The sequence below is a fragment of the Amaranthus tricolor genome, chromosome 4 (genome assembly GCF_026212465.1).
Source record: "Amaranthus tricolor cultivar Red isolate AtriRed21 chromosome 4, ASM2621246v1, whole genome shotgun sequence".
NCBI lineage: Eukaryota > Viridiplantae > Streptophyta > Magnoliopsida > Caryophyllales > Amaranthaceae > Amaranthus > Amaranthus tricolor.
In genome coordinates, this window is record NC_080050.1 from 26,765,384 (window position 1) to 26,781,497 (window position 16,114).

The following is a 16,114-nucleotide window of genomic DNA, read 5'->3' on the forward strand; positions in this document are numbered from 1 at the left end:
TGATGCCAATTGTTGTGCGACAGCGGAAGCGAAGATCGAAAAACAATAATGAAACAATAAAGATTCAAACAAACAATAAAGAAAATCACACCGAGAAATTTAACGTGGTTCACTATCAACGTGATAGCTACATCCACCGGCACCGAGAATAAACTTTTCACTATAAACCGAGAGATTACAAGATGAGCACGAGAAACCACAACAATGGCTCTCCAAGCATTTTCTCTCTTAGTTTTCCTCGCTTTGTGTTTTGCGTTGCATCTCCACTCTAATTCTAATTACATGGGGCCTTTATATATTATACCTCACAATAAAAGAAATTAGGGTTAAGAAAAAACAAGAGAAACCGTCAAAAAACTAAGAATAACCGGCCAAAAACGTGCCAAGAAACCGTCATTACGCGAACTGTGAAAAAGGGCAGAGCCAACTCCGCGCCCCGCGGAGTTCTACGCGTCAAATACAACCATCATATGCTATTATAAATGTGTTTGGGGCCATTGTCGTACTAATGAATCTACAACTAATAAATATTTTCTACGAGTAGCATTGGGGAAGTCTTTATAGATGCTACAAGCAATGGTACTTAAAGAGTATAATTTGTGAATGTTGATACTAATGTACAAGTTGGAAATTTAAAGAAGTCAAGAAATAGATTTTTAAAGCTAAAAACTGTGGACTGGTTTGATTTGGTCTGAAGCTTGAAATAATTTCGTTTGATTGAGAAAAAATTTTAAATCGCAATTCTCATTCTAACTTAATATTAATCTCAAATTAGATCAAACTTCAAAACATACAATTATAAGAACACGAAAGCAACCATCCAAGATCACAATTTCACACTACATGTCTGTCACATAAAATTTGCTATACTTTATTTAGTTCATCTTATTAAATTTGTCTTGTTTCTATTTGTGAATATGATTTATACTTTTTCTTTAATTTTAATCTACACTTTTAACTTACTTTTCATCTCATCATATATTTTTAGTGCATTATCATAATATATCATTTTAGTATTTTACCAACTTAAATCAAGACAATAAAGAATTAATTTAAAAAGAAAAAAAAAATATGTCGGTCAAACGCCACTTAAACGAAACCTATAAATAACGTAATATGCCGCGGAAAACAGTTCAAATGTTTATTCTTCTCTTACTGAGAGAAAAAAGGGGAGAGAAAGAGAGAGACGCACAAAAGAAGAACGACGGAGAGAAAGAACTCATGAGTTTCTCGAAATTTCTGCAGTAGATATCCGTCTTCTGCACAGAAACTCGAAGACGCAAATACCTAATTTTGATCATAAATTGCGATAATCGATCATTTTACGATGCAAAAACTTGGGTTTCTAGGCTTGAAAAGCTTTGATTCGTTTAAATCTTTGACAGGATCGGCTTCAGGAACAGCTAAAACCTTAGCACTTTCTTCGCGATCATCTTCCGATTCCATTACTTCAGGAAGTTTTGCGAGCTTGAAGCTCACTGCTGGTTGTCATCTAAGCTTTTTTGTAGTCTTATTTTTAGAAAATCGTCATTTCTCTGTGTTAAATTGTTTTTGATTATGCAATTTTCAGAAAAATTAGTCAAAGAACAAGCTTCAGTGAGAACAGATCTCGATTTGGCGGTACTTTCTTCCTTTCATGATCAATTTGTGTTCAAATCTGTAACTGCAGTTCTTGCTATGCTGAAGCATTTTCTTCAACTTGATTTTTCGATTTCTTTTGTAGAATTCGAAATTGAAAAAATATCTGGAGCATATTCATGTTCTAGAAGAGAAATTACAAGCAGCTTGCAATGAGAACGCGAGATTGAAAGTAAAACAAAAGGAAGACGGGAAGCTATGGCAAGGTCTCGAGTCAAAATTCTCTTCCACAAAAACCTTATGCGATCAGCTCACCGAAACCTTGCAGCTTTTGGCCAGTCAAGTTCAGGATTGTAAGATTACCTATATTTTTGCTTTTTCCACGATTCAATTTTCAATCGTGTTTTGAATTTTCACCAAAAATGGGAGTAATTAAACAGCAGAGAAGGACAAGCAGTTGATTGAAGAGAAATTAACAGCAAATTCAGCTGCATTGGATGCTTTGAATGATCAAATGAAGAATTTGTCTCTTAAGTTGGAGTCAGCAGAGGAAAATATACGACAACGTAAGCTTCTGATTCTGTTGGTATTCTTTTGTGCGTATGATTGATTGGTTCCACAAATTCGGAAACGTAGCGTTTATTATCTAAAATATGGAAGTGCTTTTTTTGTTAAATGACAGTTTGTGTGCTTGCATTGTATTAGTTTGTTTTAAGAAAATATTAAGTATAGTTTGAATTCTTTATCCAGGTGATCAGGCACTTAAGGAGATCCAAGAGCAGAAAGAGGAACAACAGGTACTTCATGAGGATGAACGGTCCAAAAGTACCAAAATTATAGAGGAAAAAGGTATTCAAACTAAAAATACACTAAAACTAAAGTTATGAATTGTAGTTGAATAAGAATCAATAGAGCGTAGCCAATTAAAGAAAAAAGAATCAATAGTGTTTATAAGCCCCCGCCAAATTTCACTAGTAGACGTTATGAATTGTAGTTGCATTGTTATAGTTAAGTAACAGAATTTGGGCGTATAGCGTAATTTTACGCAATGATTTGGGTATTACCGCTATAATATACTACCCACTCGGTTCTTATTTGTTATTCCCATTTACTCCAAATAAAAATTTCACAAAGTTTTTAGATTCTTTCTATTTCAGAATATTTTTTGGACAAAAATGACTTTTATCTGTCTAACACATTTTATTAAAAGATATCATGTATTCACATTTTGGGAAATTAAATGTGGTAACCCTTAGTTTTTTGGCTTTTACACGTGGTAGACAATAAATTAACGTGGTGATCCTAAGCTTTCAATTTTTCCATGTGGTAGACAATATGTTAAATTTTTTGTGAAATCAAGTACTAATTTCTACTAGATTACGAAATATGTATCAATTAAGGTGATCGTGATGTCTATTTCTTGAAAAAAAGTTATTATGTTCGGGACAAATAGCGTAAAGTTAAAAACACTTTCATTTTGTCTACTATGTGCAAAAGTTTCAAGTTTAAGGTCACCATGTGGATTAAAACAATTGTTTGCCCACCACGTGGAAAAGTCAATAGTTTAGGGTTACCATGTGATTTCCCTTACATTTTTAACTCCCTAAAAATGCTTGATTCTTTCGTACAAATGGTACCCTTCCCTCAACATAACTTCTTCTTTTTATGACTTTAAGCAACAAGAATCATTACTTATTCTAATCCACAATTAATGGAATATTATTTCTTATTATTACAACTATATATATGGTTCCTTCCCATATCCCAATTGGGAAGAACAAAAAAATCTGAGAGAGTACTTAATAGTAATTCCTAGGAATTTATTTAATACCTTATTAGATAGTTTATGGAACTAGCAAATTTTTATTGATTGATTCCTGCTTTGTTTTGGTCTTAACTTTACTATAATTGGCTGTTATATTATATCTTGGAACGTTTGATGCAACTTCCTATAACTGTTCGTCGTGAATTTTTATCGAGATGAGCTCAAATTTTTTTACCTCCCATAGAATGAAGATAGCCCGAATTATTCATTTTGTAATGCAATGCTTGCAGATGCTTTGATCAAATGCCTTGAAGAGGATCTTGCCAAAAGCAGATTGGTTGGTGAGAATTTGAAATCAGCATTCAATGATGCAGATATAGAACTGAAATCGAAAGAGGAGACTCTTACTAAAATGAGAGTTTCTCTTGAAAACATGGAGAAGGAGAAAATTAATCTTCAATGTAGCAGTGATGAGTTTGCAAAAAGATTAACCACATCAATGCAGGAAACAAAAAATCTAAAAGATGTTGTAGGTGTTTTTGCTGCAAAACTGGTTGAATTGGATGAGCACAGTTTGTCTGTATCAAAACAGATTTCTCAACTCTACTCTGTGTACGATTTCTGTTCTAAATTGGTTGAACTTGAGAGGGATCTCACTGCTAAACGTGCTGAAGAGAAATTTGCTCTTCTGCATCATCAGCACATGCTGTTAAAAGCAGAAAGAGATGAGTTACAATCCTTGAATCAGGAGTTGAAGGGTAAGGTAGATGAACTTCATCAAGCCCAAGAGTCTGCGATGGTGCAGCATGCTGATGAATGCCGCTTAACAGAAGAGAGGATACGTAAGTTAGAGTCTGAGGCAGAAGTTCTTGTCTCCAAGAATTCTGAAGCAGAAAAGATCATTGCCAAGTTGGAGGAGCAAATTCGCATCCTCTCAGACAGCTTAGGCTCATCTGAGAACGAAAAGGTTTTGATTTATCTGCAGGATATCTGTGTTTTTTCTCCAGAGTTTAGCATCAATCATTTTCTCAATGACCCCGTATAAAATATGCAGAAGGATCTGACGATTAGATTGTCAGAGCTAGAATTAGAAAAGAAGGAGCACATGGAGAAGCTCCAGGGAGATGTACAGAAAAAGGAGGATGCTATTGATGGATTTCAGAAAGAGATTTTGAAAATCACAGAGCAGGTGAAGTCTTTGGAGGAGCAAGCAAAAAAGCTTCATTCCATGTTGGAGGAGAAGGAACAGCTAATCCTTCAATACAATGACAAAGCGAAGCAACTGGAAAGCCAAAATGCAGAGGTTACTGAAACTCTTGCATCAAGAGTTGTTTTTATTTTGAGTAGACATAAAGCATGTGATGGGTGTGTAAATAATTTAAGCTGTCTCACAGATTCAGGCACAATTAGTCACTGCAGAAAGCAAGCTCGGAGAAGCTAAAAAGCAGTATGATGCTATGCTTGACTCTAAACGGTTAGAGCTGTCAAAGCATTTGAAGGAGATTTCCCAGAGGAATGACCAGGTAGTATCTTAAACCTTAGACATTACAGGATGCAAATGAATTTGTTGGAAAGTTATGGTGCTTTTGGTTCACATTGGCTCCTTGAAACAGGCAATAAATGACATTAGGAAGAAGTATGAAGTAGAGAAGCAAGAGATTGTTAATTTTGAGAAAGAGAAGGTTAGCAAATATTAGTTTGGTAATTCACTAATACTTTTGGGATAAAGCCAATATTTAGTAGAAAGAAAATATCGATTTCTGTTTGTACTTTTAGGCAGACAAGGCAGTTTCTGAGATGGAAAGGCTCTGTGAGATAAAACTTAATGAGTGTAAAGAGGAATCAAAGAAGAATCTGGCTCACATACAAGAGGAACATGTTGCTCTGGTATGCTTTTAAACCGTTGAACTATTCACAACTTAATATATTTAGAAGAAATTTGTGATTTCCGATCTAGTGAAAAGTCAATTGATTATGAGAATTGTCTGACTAAATTGTTTGCTTCTTATTGTACAATCAAATAACCAATAACTGTCGTCCATACTCAACAAAGTAGGAAGAATGACTTGTGCTGAAAATTTTCAAATATTAGCTAAGTGGACCAGATTATATGTTCCATTACATCTATTTCACATGTTCAAGGATAATAGTTACTTTGCATGTGCACAAGTTAGGCCAAAGCAGACTCTTTGTAAATGAACAAGGTTGTATGGTGCCAAAAAAAAATGAATGTTTTTGGTGGATTATTGTTAGTGTATATAACATATCTTGGGACATTAACCATCAGCTTAAGCTTGAGGTATTACATCTATTTAGTGATGTTAGGGAAAGCATCTCTATGTCGTCAGGAAGGGGGGTAAGTCATTTGAATCTGGATTCTGGAGGCCACATGTTACAATGATTTTTGGCGGAAGAAACAACATATGCATAAATTAATCTTTATGCCATGTTTCTAGATTGATCGCATAAAAAAGGAGCATGAGAGAGAAGAGTTCAATCTCAAATCTGCCCACCTTGAAGAACTGAAATGTATTCAACTCCAGGCTGAGAAAGATTTAAGAGAGGTCGTGCAGCTTCGCATTTAGGCTCTTGAGCATCAAGTTCTCATTGATGAATTAATCTTTATCTAACAAATTCAGTTTTTTCAGAAAATAACCACACTCAGAAATGAGTATGAATCCCAGATAAGAGCTTTAAAATTGAAGAGTGAAGATGAATGTAGACAGCTTCAGCAAGAGTTGGATCTTCAGAAATCTAAAGTGTGTGTCATCACGGCATGTTCATTATTGAGGTCTATCACGATTTTTGTTAACTGAGATCTGTACGCAGGAAGAAAGGCAAAGGGCTCTTTTGGAGCTACAGTGGAAAGTGATGAGTGACAAACCCCAAGAGGACCAAGAAGTAAACTCAAAGAAGGTTTTAAGTCTCCATCTCTTTAACCCACCGAGGCTGAGTATGATATGGATGCTCCAATTTTTGCAAGTATCATGAAGTTTTATATCAACTTAAATGTTACGCGTTATAATTGCATTTGGCTGGATTTTCTCGTTTCTGAAGAAAAACTTAACCTATTAAAGCTGGTACAAGCGGATATTAATATGGCTATTTGATTTTATATCTTATCTTATGCTACATTACATTAACACAATGCCATGAAGTGGCTCCCAGCCTCCCACCTAGGGTGGAGTTTGGTGGGTTGGATTTACGCAACCTTATGCTTGTCAGTGATAACACTAACAAAGAGATTGTTTTCCATTCACCCTTGGCAACAAACATCATGTTCAACTGCACATAAATAAGAGGTGCACATGATTTAATCAGTCACTTTACTATAGCTCATTATAATCCGAAATCAAAGAACTTTAAATCTTTGGCCCCCATAGAAACAAGGGACACATCTTGTCTTATGCTAGCTCCTTGAAATATATTGCATCTGCTTAAAGACAAATTTTCTATCGTTCAGGAGTATTCTGTTTCATCAATCAGGAAGAGAGATGCAGACGACACGAAAAGAAGCATGCATGCACCACTGGTGAGTGAGCTGACAGATGCGAGAGGAAGCATTTTTTCCCTGTTGATAAAAGATAAGCTATCTTTACGTTTTAACATTTCATTTTATTTTGGATTCAGGATTCAAATTACCGAGGTGTAATTCAATCTCCTGTATCAAGCTTGCTAAGGAAAGTAGAGAAGGGGAATGCTGGAAGCATGATGGATGTATCCAAACATGGAAGGAAGGTAAGCTGTTTATTCTTTACTGTGCTGCTGAAAATTACTCCATCAATGAGTTCTTTCAATTTTCTGATATTTCATCTGTGACAAAAGCCAGCTTGCAGGATTATTCCTTTTTGGCCCATTCATTCTTTTATATAACTTTGTTTCAATATAGGTAACTCATCGTGAATATGAAGAGGAAACAACAAATGGAGGCACAGTTACCAAAAGGAGGAAAACTAAGAGTACAGTCATGTTTGCGGTATGCACCTATTTTACTCTTAAAGAACAGTTGAACTTACAAAGATGTGGCTTGTTGGAAAGATTATCAGTATTTCTTATTGCTGAAACATCAACTTTCACGTTGCCTTAGGATCCAAGGAAGCATAAGAAGGTTTCAAATCCTAAAGCCAATACTCCAAAGAGCTTTACGAAGGTAATATATGAAAGCTACTATATTTGCTTGTTCTAGCTGTTCTTGTAAGTTGTACCGGTCACATTCAATAATTCATTGAATAATAAGAGGATTAACAAATTTGGTTTATCACTTAATTTGATATAGTCCATAAGCAAGATCTGTAGAATGTAGTTAAGCAAAATGAGCAAATATTTCATGTGTTCTTGATGTCATCCATGGCCTTTTCTCTTAATAATGCAGGGAAGTAGGAAAACAGGATACATTCAGAGTCAACCTACCAATCTAGTTGATTTGTTTTCTGAAGGGTCATTAAATCCGTATGCTGAGGGAGACGATCCCTATGCCTTTGATTAAAAGTAGAGATGGTCATTTTCTAATGTTCGGAACTTGGTCTGAAATCCTCCAAGATGTTGATAGCTTACTTGTATTGTGTGGTACACTAAGATAACAAAGAGAACCCTACATCCGTATCCTTTTATAAACTAGGTATTATGCAGTACATAAAAAATTGTCTAAAATACTGGTCCAGTTTCTTCTTATTTGGAGCAAATGATTGCAGGCAGTGAGTAATATTCCTAGATAAGCCAGCAAGTGCACAGTAGTTCAACTGATACTCTGACAGGGCATCAATGGGATTTAGCTGATGGACCAACGCGTTTGCTTATTGATACATGTAATATTTTACAGGTTAAAGAAAAAAACAACTCCTGCATATGATGTAGGAATTAAGTTGCTAGATCGAAACCAACTGTCCTTTCAATTTTTGGAACACATTGTTTCACTGCTAATTGCAAGCAGCTATGCATGTCTAAAATATCTCGCTGATTCATACTCTCTGAAACACGGCTTAGTCTAGAGCCTGAGCTTCGTATTAAGTGTATAAATCTGCTGATTCGAATGGATGATGATATGGAAATATAGAACATAGAATCCCCCAATCGTATTTAATGTTAAATCAGCACAACCGCAAATCAGTGTTATGATTTACAAAAAATGCTTCAAGCTATGAGTACCCAGTCCTTGTAATCATCTTGATTCCGAATTTTAAATTGACCAATGTCTATTGTTATGCTCTTCTAACCAATTCCTTGAGTTCAGCAGTACACAATATTGATTCCAAAATAAACCTTGTATTAATGAAGCCTTTACTAAACATGGGATAAAACTTGCAGCTTTAAAAGCACCTGATCTCACAAGGTCCTGCATCATGTTGAGTAATTTCGCTTAATGCTTTCGTTGTATTTTTATTTGCTGTAGCGCTCAATATCATTGAATGAGAAAGTAGTCAGTGAATTCGATGTAACCTCGACTTGTTGGGCAGTGCAAACATAGAGCTGTTCGTGAATTAAAGCCTTAATAATGACTCGCTAATCACTATGCATCTGTGTTTGAACGTTGAGGTGCTGACTAAGAATAATTGCCGACCTAAAAAACATCTTAAGGAATTTTAAGCTGGAAATGTAGTGTTTCCAATCATAGAAAATACAGCCAGCTTCATCTAAAAATTATATCCCCTTGAGGCAAAAATAAAAATAAACAATCACAATGGTCGTCATTCATATACATTCCATGAAAAGCCACACTCATTTGCCCGTTGTCTATGTTTAATTGATCTCGATTCTCAAACAAGAAGAATCGATAATAGCTTTGGGAATTTTTTTATTGATATTAAAATTTTGGAAAATACAGAATAATTCAACAAGAATCCCAACTATAGGGGTGTTTGTTAAGAATGTATCGAGTAACCTTTTATAGTCTTAACTTTTTTTTTTGAGGATAATCTGTAGCAATTATATTAAATCAAGAGCGACAATAGCTCGAAGGCTAGGTGGAAAAGGTTCCATACAAATTCTTTCTTGGGCGCAACCCGTATCCCATCTAGCAATCGTATAAGCTACGGTGTTACCTCCTCTTCAAACGAAGCTATAGGTAAAGTCATTGAAACTTGACAAAGTATCAAAGAGACAGTCATACAAATTATGAATAGGGGTTATTTTGGAACTTCCACAGATTCTGAGTTGTGCCCGCAACCTCATCTCGACCTCCCTGTGGCGTGTCCAACATACCTAGCCAATACCCACACTTGACTGTGTAGTAGCCATATGTGGTGTGGCCTCAAAACAGTCTATCAGCTCCCGCATCTTGAACCACAGGAATTGAAAGGATCCCCTTAACAGATGTTGAGTCAAATATTAATCTCAGCCTTTCCACATCCTATCTCCTAGCATCTGCATCAATCAACTCCCCAACCTTGAAGTCCGGGATATTATCAATTAGCATTTTTGGGCAAGAGAATTTTCCATCAATCATAAGCCATTTATCATTCCTTGCATTGATTGTCCAACCCCAGCCAACTCTCCATCCCAAACTTTCTTGGAGGAGTGATTTTGAACCCCAAATACTTCTCCATGTGAAGCTCGGGTCAAAACCCCTCCTTGCTGCCAGCACGTCATCATTTTTGAAGTATCGAGCTTTAAGAACAGCAGACAGTTGCGGGTTTGTTCCCTCATAAAGTCTCCAAACCTGCTTCGCCAACAGCGCTTGGTTAAAACATTTAAGGTCTCTGAACCCCATACCCCCTTGTGATTTTGGGAGACATAAACTAGCCAGCTGAGCCAATGAATTTTGCGATTATCCCTTGATGATCCCCTCCAAAATTGTGCCATAAGCGAATGAATATCATCGATAAGCCCATCGAGAATTTTGAAGATGCTCATCATGTATGTAGGAATAGCCTGAACTACTGCTTTTATCAGAATTTCCTTCCTTGATTTTGATAACAGTCTTTCTTTCCAACCTTGAATCTTCTTCCAGATGCGCTCTTTGTGACAAGAAAAATTGTCTTTTTGGAGCGACCAATAATTGTGGGTAAGCCCAAGTATTTCGAGTGGCGATCCACCTCACTAACATGTAGCACTTCAAGAATCTCCTATCTCCAAGAAGTTGGTACCCCTTTGCTAAAAGATATCTCCGTCTTGTCGAAATTAACCCTCTGACCCAATGCTCTCTCATAAGTGCTAATGATGTTAGTTATGTCCGAGAATTCTCTGACGTTTGCTTTAGCAAATAAGATACTGTCATCAGCAAAAAAAAACAAGTGAGATAAAGGAGGAGCCCCCCTACATACCCTAACTCCATGGATACATCTCTGATCAATTCCTTTTGAAATAAGAGTAGAAAAAGCATCCGCACACAGAATGGAAAGGTAGGGCGAGATTAGGTCCCTCTGCCTCAACCCCCGTGTAGGGATAACATTCCCCTGAATCTTGTCATTGATCTTGAAAGAGAAAGACACGCTGGTAATACAACTCATGATTCTTTGGACCCAACTCCCCCTGAAACCAATTCTCAGCATCACTCTTTCCAAGAAACTCCACTCAGCTCTGTCGTAAGCCTTGCTCATGTCCAGTTTTAAGGCAAACGAATTGTTTCTCCCGTTAGTTTTCCTCTTCATGGCATGGAAGGTCTCAAAAGTAAGTAAGGCATTGTCAGTTTTAGACCTCCCTAGAATAAAAGCACTCTGATTTATGGAAATAATATCACCTAGAAGCACCTTGAGTCTGTTTGCCATTGTTTTAGAGACAATTTTATAAATAATGTTGCAACAGCTTATTGGACGGTACTCAGCTAAAGATTTGGGGTCATTGCACTTTGGAATCAGCGAGATGCAAGTTTTATTGATTTGTTTTAAATCAAACATACCCCTCCAAAAAATTTTCACCATCATCACAACATCGCCTCCAATAATATCACAACATCACCTCCCTAAAATTTATGTTTTAAATCACTATCTCGTAGATCATTTACCCTTGAGCGAATGTGCCAGTAAGATTCCTCCTGTTGGTGCAAGGTATCTAATTCACTGGATAAGGCTTTATAATTGGCGAGCATGTTAGCATCGGGAGTACACCTTTGGGCCGCCCTCAACTTCTTCTCAGAATCTCGGATTTTTTTACGAAGCAAACCAAAGGTGGACTCAGCTCACTCTGCAAGATTAGTTGCACAATTTTCAATTCGAGAATCAATCTCTATTCCTAAACCTTCATTCCATGCCGACACAACAACTCTACTGCACTCCTCATTTGAAAACCACAGTGACTCAAACCTGAAGATCTTCTTATCAGTGTGCTCTCCCTGATTCGAAAAGGTACTAAGCATGATAGGTGCTTAGTCAAATTTGTATATGGCAAAGTGTCTCGTATCATAAAAAGAGAAAATCTCTTGCCATGCAGCTGTTGCAATGAATCTATCCAGACGTTCTCGAATCATTGTGTTTTGATTTGTCCCTCTGCTCCACGTGAAGGTACAACCCCTGAACCCAAGATCTATCAACCCGCAGTCATCAAGGAACCCCCCTAAAAGCATCCATATCTCGCTCATTTCTGCAAGCACCACCTTCCTTCTCATGCACACTAATGATTTCATTAAAGTCACCAAAACTACCAAAGGGCCGCTTCGTTCCGCAAAAATGCTTCAAAGTAAATCCCAATTTTTGTATTTACTTGGCCTATTCGCCCAGCCGTACACACCACAAGCATACCACGACCTCGTTCCCGGATAATCCTCTTTAACCTCTACAAAGATATGATGGTTTGAGAATGAGATTAGATTGACATTCATATCTCTCCACCATAAGCTAATCCCACCTGAATGACCCATATTATCAACACATAACCCCTCTTGGAATCCACATTTACTCCTAACAACCTCTAGCTTATTTTTATTCATCGGGGTCTCCATAAAGAAGAAGAAATTTGGTCGCTCCCTCCAACACCAAGAGCGAAGCGCCTGAACTGTCAAAGGGTTGTTAAGCCCTTGACAGGTCCAGCTAAAGATTTTCATTGGTGTTCGCAGGGTTTGGGACACCCAACCTCCGCTACTGTATCATTCTCATCAGAAGCAGAAATGACTCCCTCATCAATACAGGAACATTTCATTATCGAATCACTATCCACCATTTCAACATCCATGTCCCTAAGCCTTCCTTTTTGTGTGAGTATCAGTGTAGTTAGAACTCTCTCCTGTGGAGCTGATAAGTGCAATTATTTTCACTTACTCATATCATTTTATACTCCTTAACGATGATTATTGTTAGTAATTTCGTGCTTATTTTGAAGATTTATACTACTTTACCCATTTTGGTTATTCATGTTGATTTTGAGCGGTTTTGATCGTTTTTAAGATAATTCTTATGGTTTTAATGTTGATGGAGTTTAGTAAGGAGATTATTTCTCGTTTGAAGATGTTTTATAATGAAGATAGGCAAAAGCGTTGAAAAGTGTTTAAAATAGAAAAGTTTTGAGGTGAAATTTGATATATGCTCACTCTTTTAGTCATAAATTTTGATATAAAGATCTCATTAATGTAAAGTTTACGAAATTGGAAAGTAGACTTCAAGAGCATTCCAACGGTATATTATATGTTCAATTCCGACAACCGAGAAACAAATGGCGACTGTTTAAAATTCGCCAGTCAGAAGCAAAGCAACGACTCGTCGCCTGAAAGCCACGACTCGTTGCCGCATGCCACGACTCGTCGCTTCTTCACTGAACTCTTATATCCCAGGCAGAAACAAAGCGACGACTCGTAGCCCCTGATGTCATGAGTCGTCGCATATCCGTCAGAGCTAATTTTGTGCGTTTCTACGGTTTATTTTTTGGAACCACTATATAAAGTGGCAGATACCTTTTTAAAGAGACAGTTTTTCTTTAGTTTTTCTGTGTTGAATTTTGAGTTTTTCTCCTTTGTTTTTCCATGAAGCTTTGTTATTGAACTCCATTGTTACACTTAATGTCCTTGCAATTTATTTTACGTTCTTCTCCATTAGTAAGTTTTCTTTATTTATTGCTTATCATTTACTTTTGCGCATTGAAATCATTCATCATCTTCATGTTTAGTACTTCAATTAAGTCTTCATTCATCATGAATTGCATATTTACCATCATGTCCAGTGAGTAGTTTTCCTCTCTAGGGTTAGGGTAAAAACCCTAATTCGAAGCGTGGGATAATATTTTATCAATTAATTGTGTGAAATTTGGGTGTATGATTAAACCTATGCTTAATGAATCTTAGTTTAAATATCTCTATTAACCTTTTCATTAAAACGGAAGTTTGAGATTAGGATTAATTTAGGATTGAAATATATTTAAGTTAAATTCCTACTAGTTTAGCCAATAAAACGGAAGTTTGAGGATTAACACTAGTAAGGCCTTAAATCGATATTGATCAATAGAGCGGAAGTTTGAGATTAATTAGATCACGTTTAATTACACTAACGACTCAAATTCATACAATTATGAAAGTAATTAATCCCCATGTTAGAATTAGGCGATTCCCGACGCCTTAGAATTTGTCATTTTATTATTATTATTCTTATACTGATCATTGTCTTAGCTTTAATTTTTAGTTCTATTCGCATTGTATTACTAGTTTCTCGATCCAACCACTTGTTGAATCTGTGTCTTGTAGTCATAAAGCAAACAAATTGGTTAACTCGCCTCCTTGTGTTCGACCCGTAGCTACACGTACACCGTGCGCTTGCGGTAATTTAAAATTTGCACTATCAGGAGCACAATTTCTTTCCAGCCAACCTACGTCTGACTTTCACAGTCTTCTTGATTTTCTGGGTCTGAATCCCTATATTGAATAATGAACCTGTCGTATCTCCAAGCCTATTTGTATCGACCAAAATAAGGTTGTTTTGTTGAGTAGCGAAACCTGGTGGGCTATCTTCTTCTTCCTCAGAGACACCTGTGATTGAGATTTGTGGAGGAACCCCATTTTCATCGGCTATCACTAAACCCTTGTCCTCATCAACCCTCAATATCTCATTTGTCGTAGAAGCATGCCCAAGATAGTCACTTTCCCTCTCTCCACCTTCGTCATTGGCTGCAATAATGTTTCACCTAGAATCATTTGCTCGTGTAGAAATAACCTCACCATAACAAACATGAGCAGCAGGGCCACTCTTTATAATCGGTTTGGTGATGAAGAGATTCTTCCTAACTTTCAATGCGTCAATCTCTTCTTTGTTCTTGCTGAGGCACCTTAGAAAGGCACGAATATCCATTCCCCACCCATATCCCTTCTCCTTCTCCTCCTCCGTAACATAAGAACAATCCTTTTTAGTATGGTCCAACATGCCACGTAAGACGCAAAAGTGGGGAAGCCTTTCATATTTTATGTGGATTTTAACGGTGGAACCCCCTTTCACTCTGATATTTTGAAACCTGCGAAGGGGTTTTATACAGTCCATAAAAACCGTAACCCTACGAAAAGAATATATTTCCAAAAAATCCTCCTCTATTTCCATCACGTCCCCCATCGTACTTGCAATAGATCTAACCCTCTTATTCAATCGGCAGCCGAAAGAGAGATTGTGCAATCTAATCCAAAAAGGCGAAGAATCAAGAATTACCTTAGAGGGTTGGACATTTTTTTCGATTTATTGTAGGACAAGTAACTTCTGTTCTAAACACCAAGGCCTCCCATTCAACACCTTCTCATGATCCTGCCAGTGAAAGAATTGAAACACGAACAGGTTTGATTCATAGCCCTTATAACTACCCCCTCTTTGAGACTCCAGACGTGTAAGAGGGTTCGTTTAAGAGCATCAAAATTAAGCGGTTTTTCAGAAAGAAGACACCCTACCAACAGTAAAGACAACTTCGCTTCTTGCTGTTCGTCCAAATTGTCTTCTAACTCCAAAACATCCTCCTCTTCATTGAAAAGGGTTAGTTTAGAGCACTGTTCTATCAAATCAGCCGTCATGATAATCTTCAATAGAAGAATACACAGGAGAAAGACAAGCACGAGTCCCTAAGAAGATTTTAGAGAGAGAAAAGCCCTAAACCTAGAGATAGAAGGGGACTTACTATTCCATTTACGGTTTTACATAAAAAGAAAAAGAAAATACAAAATCAAACAATAAAAACCTTGAAAATTAAAAAATAAAAAAAAAAAGAAATTAAGTTTGTTTTTATTTTAACTTCTAGTTCTTAATTTTTTTTCACTTTATATTTTATTTTTTCTTTTTTTAGCAATTAACCTGCAAAAATTAGTTATCATTTAGGCAACAATATTACTGGGTAAGTGACCCTAAAATTTAGATTAATCATGGTTAATCAAAATTTGAGATTATTGTATGAAAATCCATAAAAGGTTAAATTATTCTAGGTAGTTTTTCTTAAAAATTTTCAATAGACACTAAGCATATTTAAGTTATTCTATCTATTTCTTATAGAAGAAAATGAAAAAAGGAAACGAAAGTAAAACATTGATCGCAAACTAGAGGGGTTTAAAACACAATGAACAATCAAACATTTATGTAATTTTATAACAAAATTTGACTTTAACCCGAATTTAATTTGCAGAACAATATTAATTTACACGTCTAATTACACAATTGAAAAAAAAAAACAATCATTCACAACTACAACTATTTAGAGGATTAACAACTTGTCCTTGTTGTCCAAAGTCCAAACCCCTTAAATAAATGTCAATTAAATCTGAACCTATTATGTTTTTCTTTGAGCTGTTAATAAAAAAAAAGCAATAATCGATATTTACCTGACGCAGTAACCGAATTCTATTTAACTCGACATCAAAATGAACTAACAATTATATTAAAACCAACATAC

General features: G+C 36.3%; 2 protein-coding genes across 2 annotated transcripts; one reads left to right on the top strand and one right to left on the bottom strand.

Moving 5' to 3' along the window:
• Positions 1-1,198: 1,198 nt before the first annotated feature.
• LOC130811200 (synaptonemal complex protein 1-like) lies at positions 1,199-8,351 on the top strand. Its single transcript, XM_057677399.1, has 18 exons — positions 1,199-1,484; positions 1,571-1,620; positions 1,724-1,931; positions 2,019-2,144; positions 2,329-2,427; positions 3,634-4,310; positions 4,398-4,646; positions 4,738-4,866; positions 4,957-5,025; positions 5,120-5,230; positions 5,800-5,907; positions 5,992-6,102; positions 6,173-6,259; positions 6,807-6,875; positions 6,974-7,081; positions 7,233-7,319; positions 7,431-7,493; positions 7,716-8,351. The coding sequence occupies exons 1-18, from the start codon at positions 1,328-1,330 to the stop codon at positions 7,827-7,829; spliced, it is 2,622 nt and encodes an 873-aa protein (XP_057533382.1). The 5' UTR covers positions 1,199-1,327; the 3' UTR covers positions 7,830-8,351.
• A 1,338-nt stretch (positions 8,352-9,689) lies between these two features.
• On the bottom strand, positions 9,690-10,049 carry LOC130810904 (uncharacterized mitochondrial protein AtMg00310-like). The gene has a single exon (XM_057677028.1). The coding sequence runs from the start codon at positions 10,047-10,049 to the stop codon at positions 9,690-9,692; it is 360 nt and encodes a 119-aa protein (XP_057533011.1).
• Positions 10,050-16,114: the final 6,065 nt, after the last annotated feature.

What these genes read in the sequence shown, in the direction of transcription:
- LOC130811200 (XM_057677399.1), top strand. Translation starts at nt 1,328, where the DNA reads ATGCAAAAACTTGGGTTTCTAGGCTTGAAAAGCTTTGATTCGTTTAAA. An exon ending in CTGAGAAAGATTTAAGAGAG is followed by an intron (nt 5,908 to 5,991) that starts GTCGTGCAGCTT and finishes CAGTTTTTTCAG; the next exon opens with AAAATAACCACACTCAGAAA. An exon ending in CTCCAAAGAGCTTTACGAAG is followed by an intron (nt 7,494 to 7,715) that starts GTAATATATGAA and finishes TTAATAATGCAG; the next exon opens with GGAAGTAGGAAAACAGGATA.
- LOC130810904 (XM_057677028.1), bottom strand. Translation starts at nt 10,049, where the DNA reads ATGGGGTTCAGAGACCTTAAATGTTTTAACCAAGCGCTGTTGGCGAAG.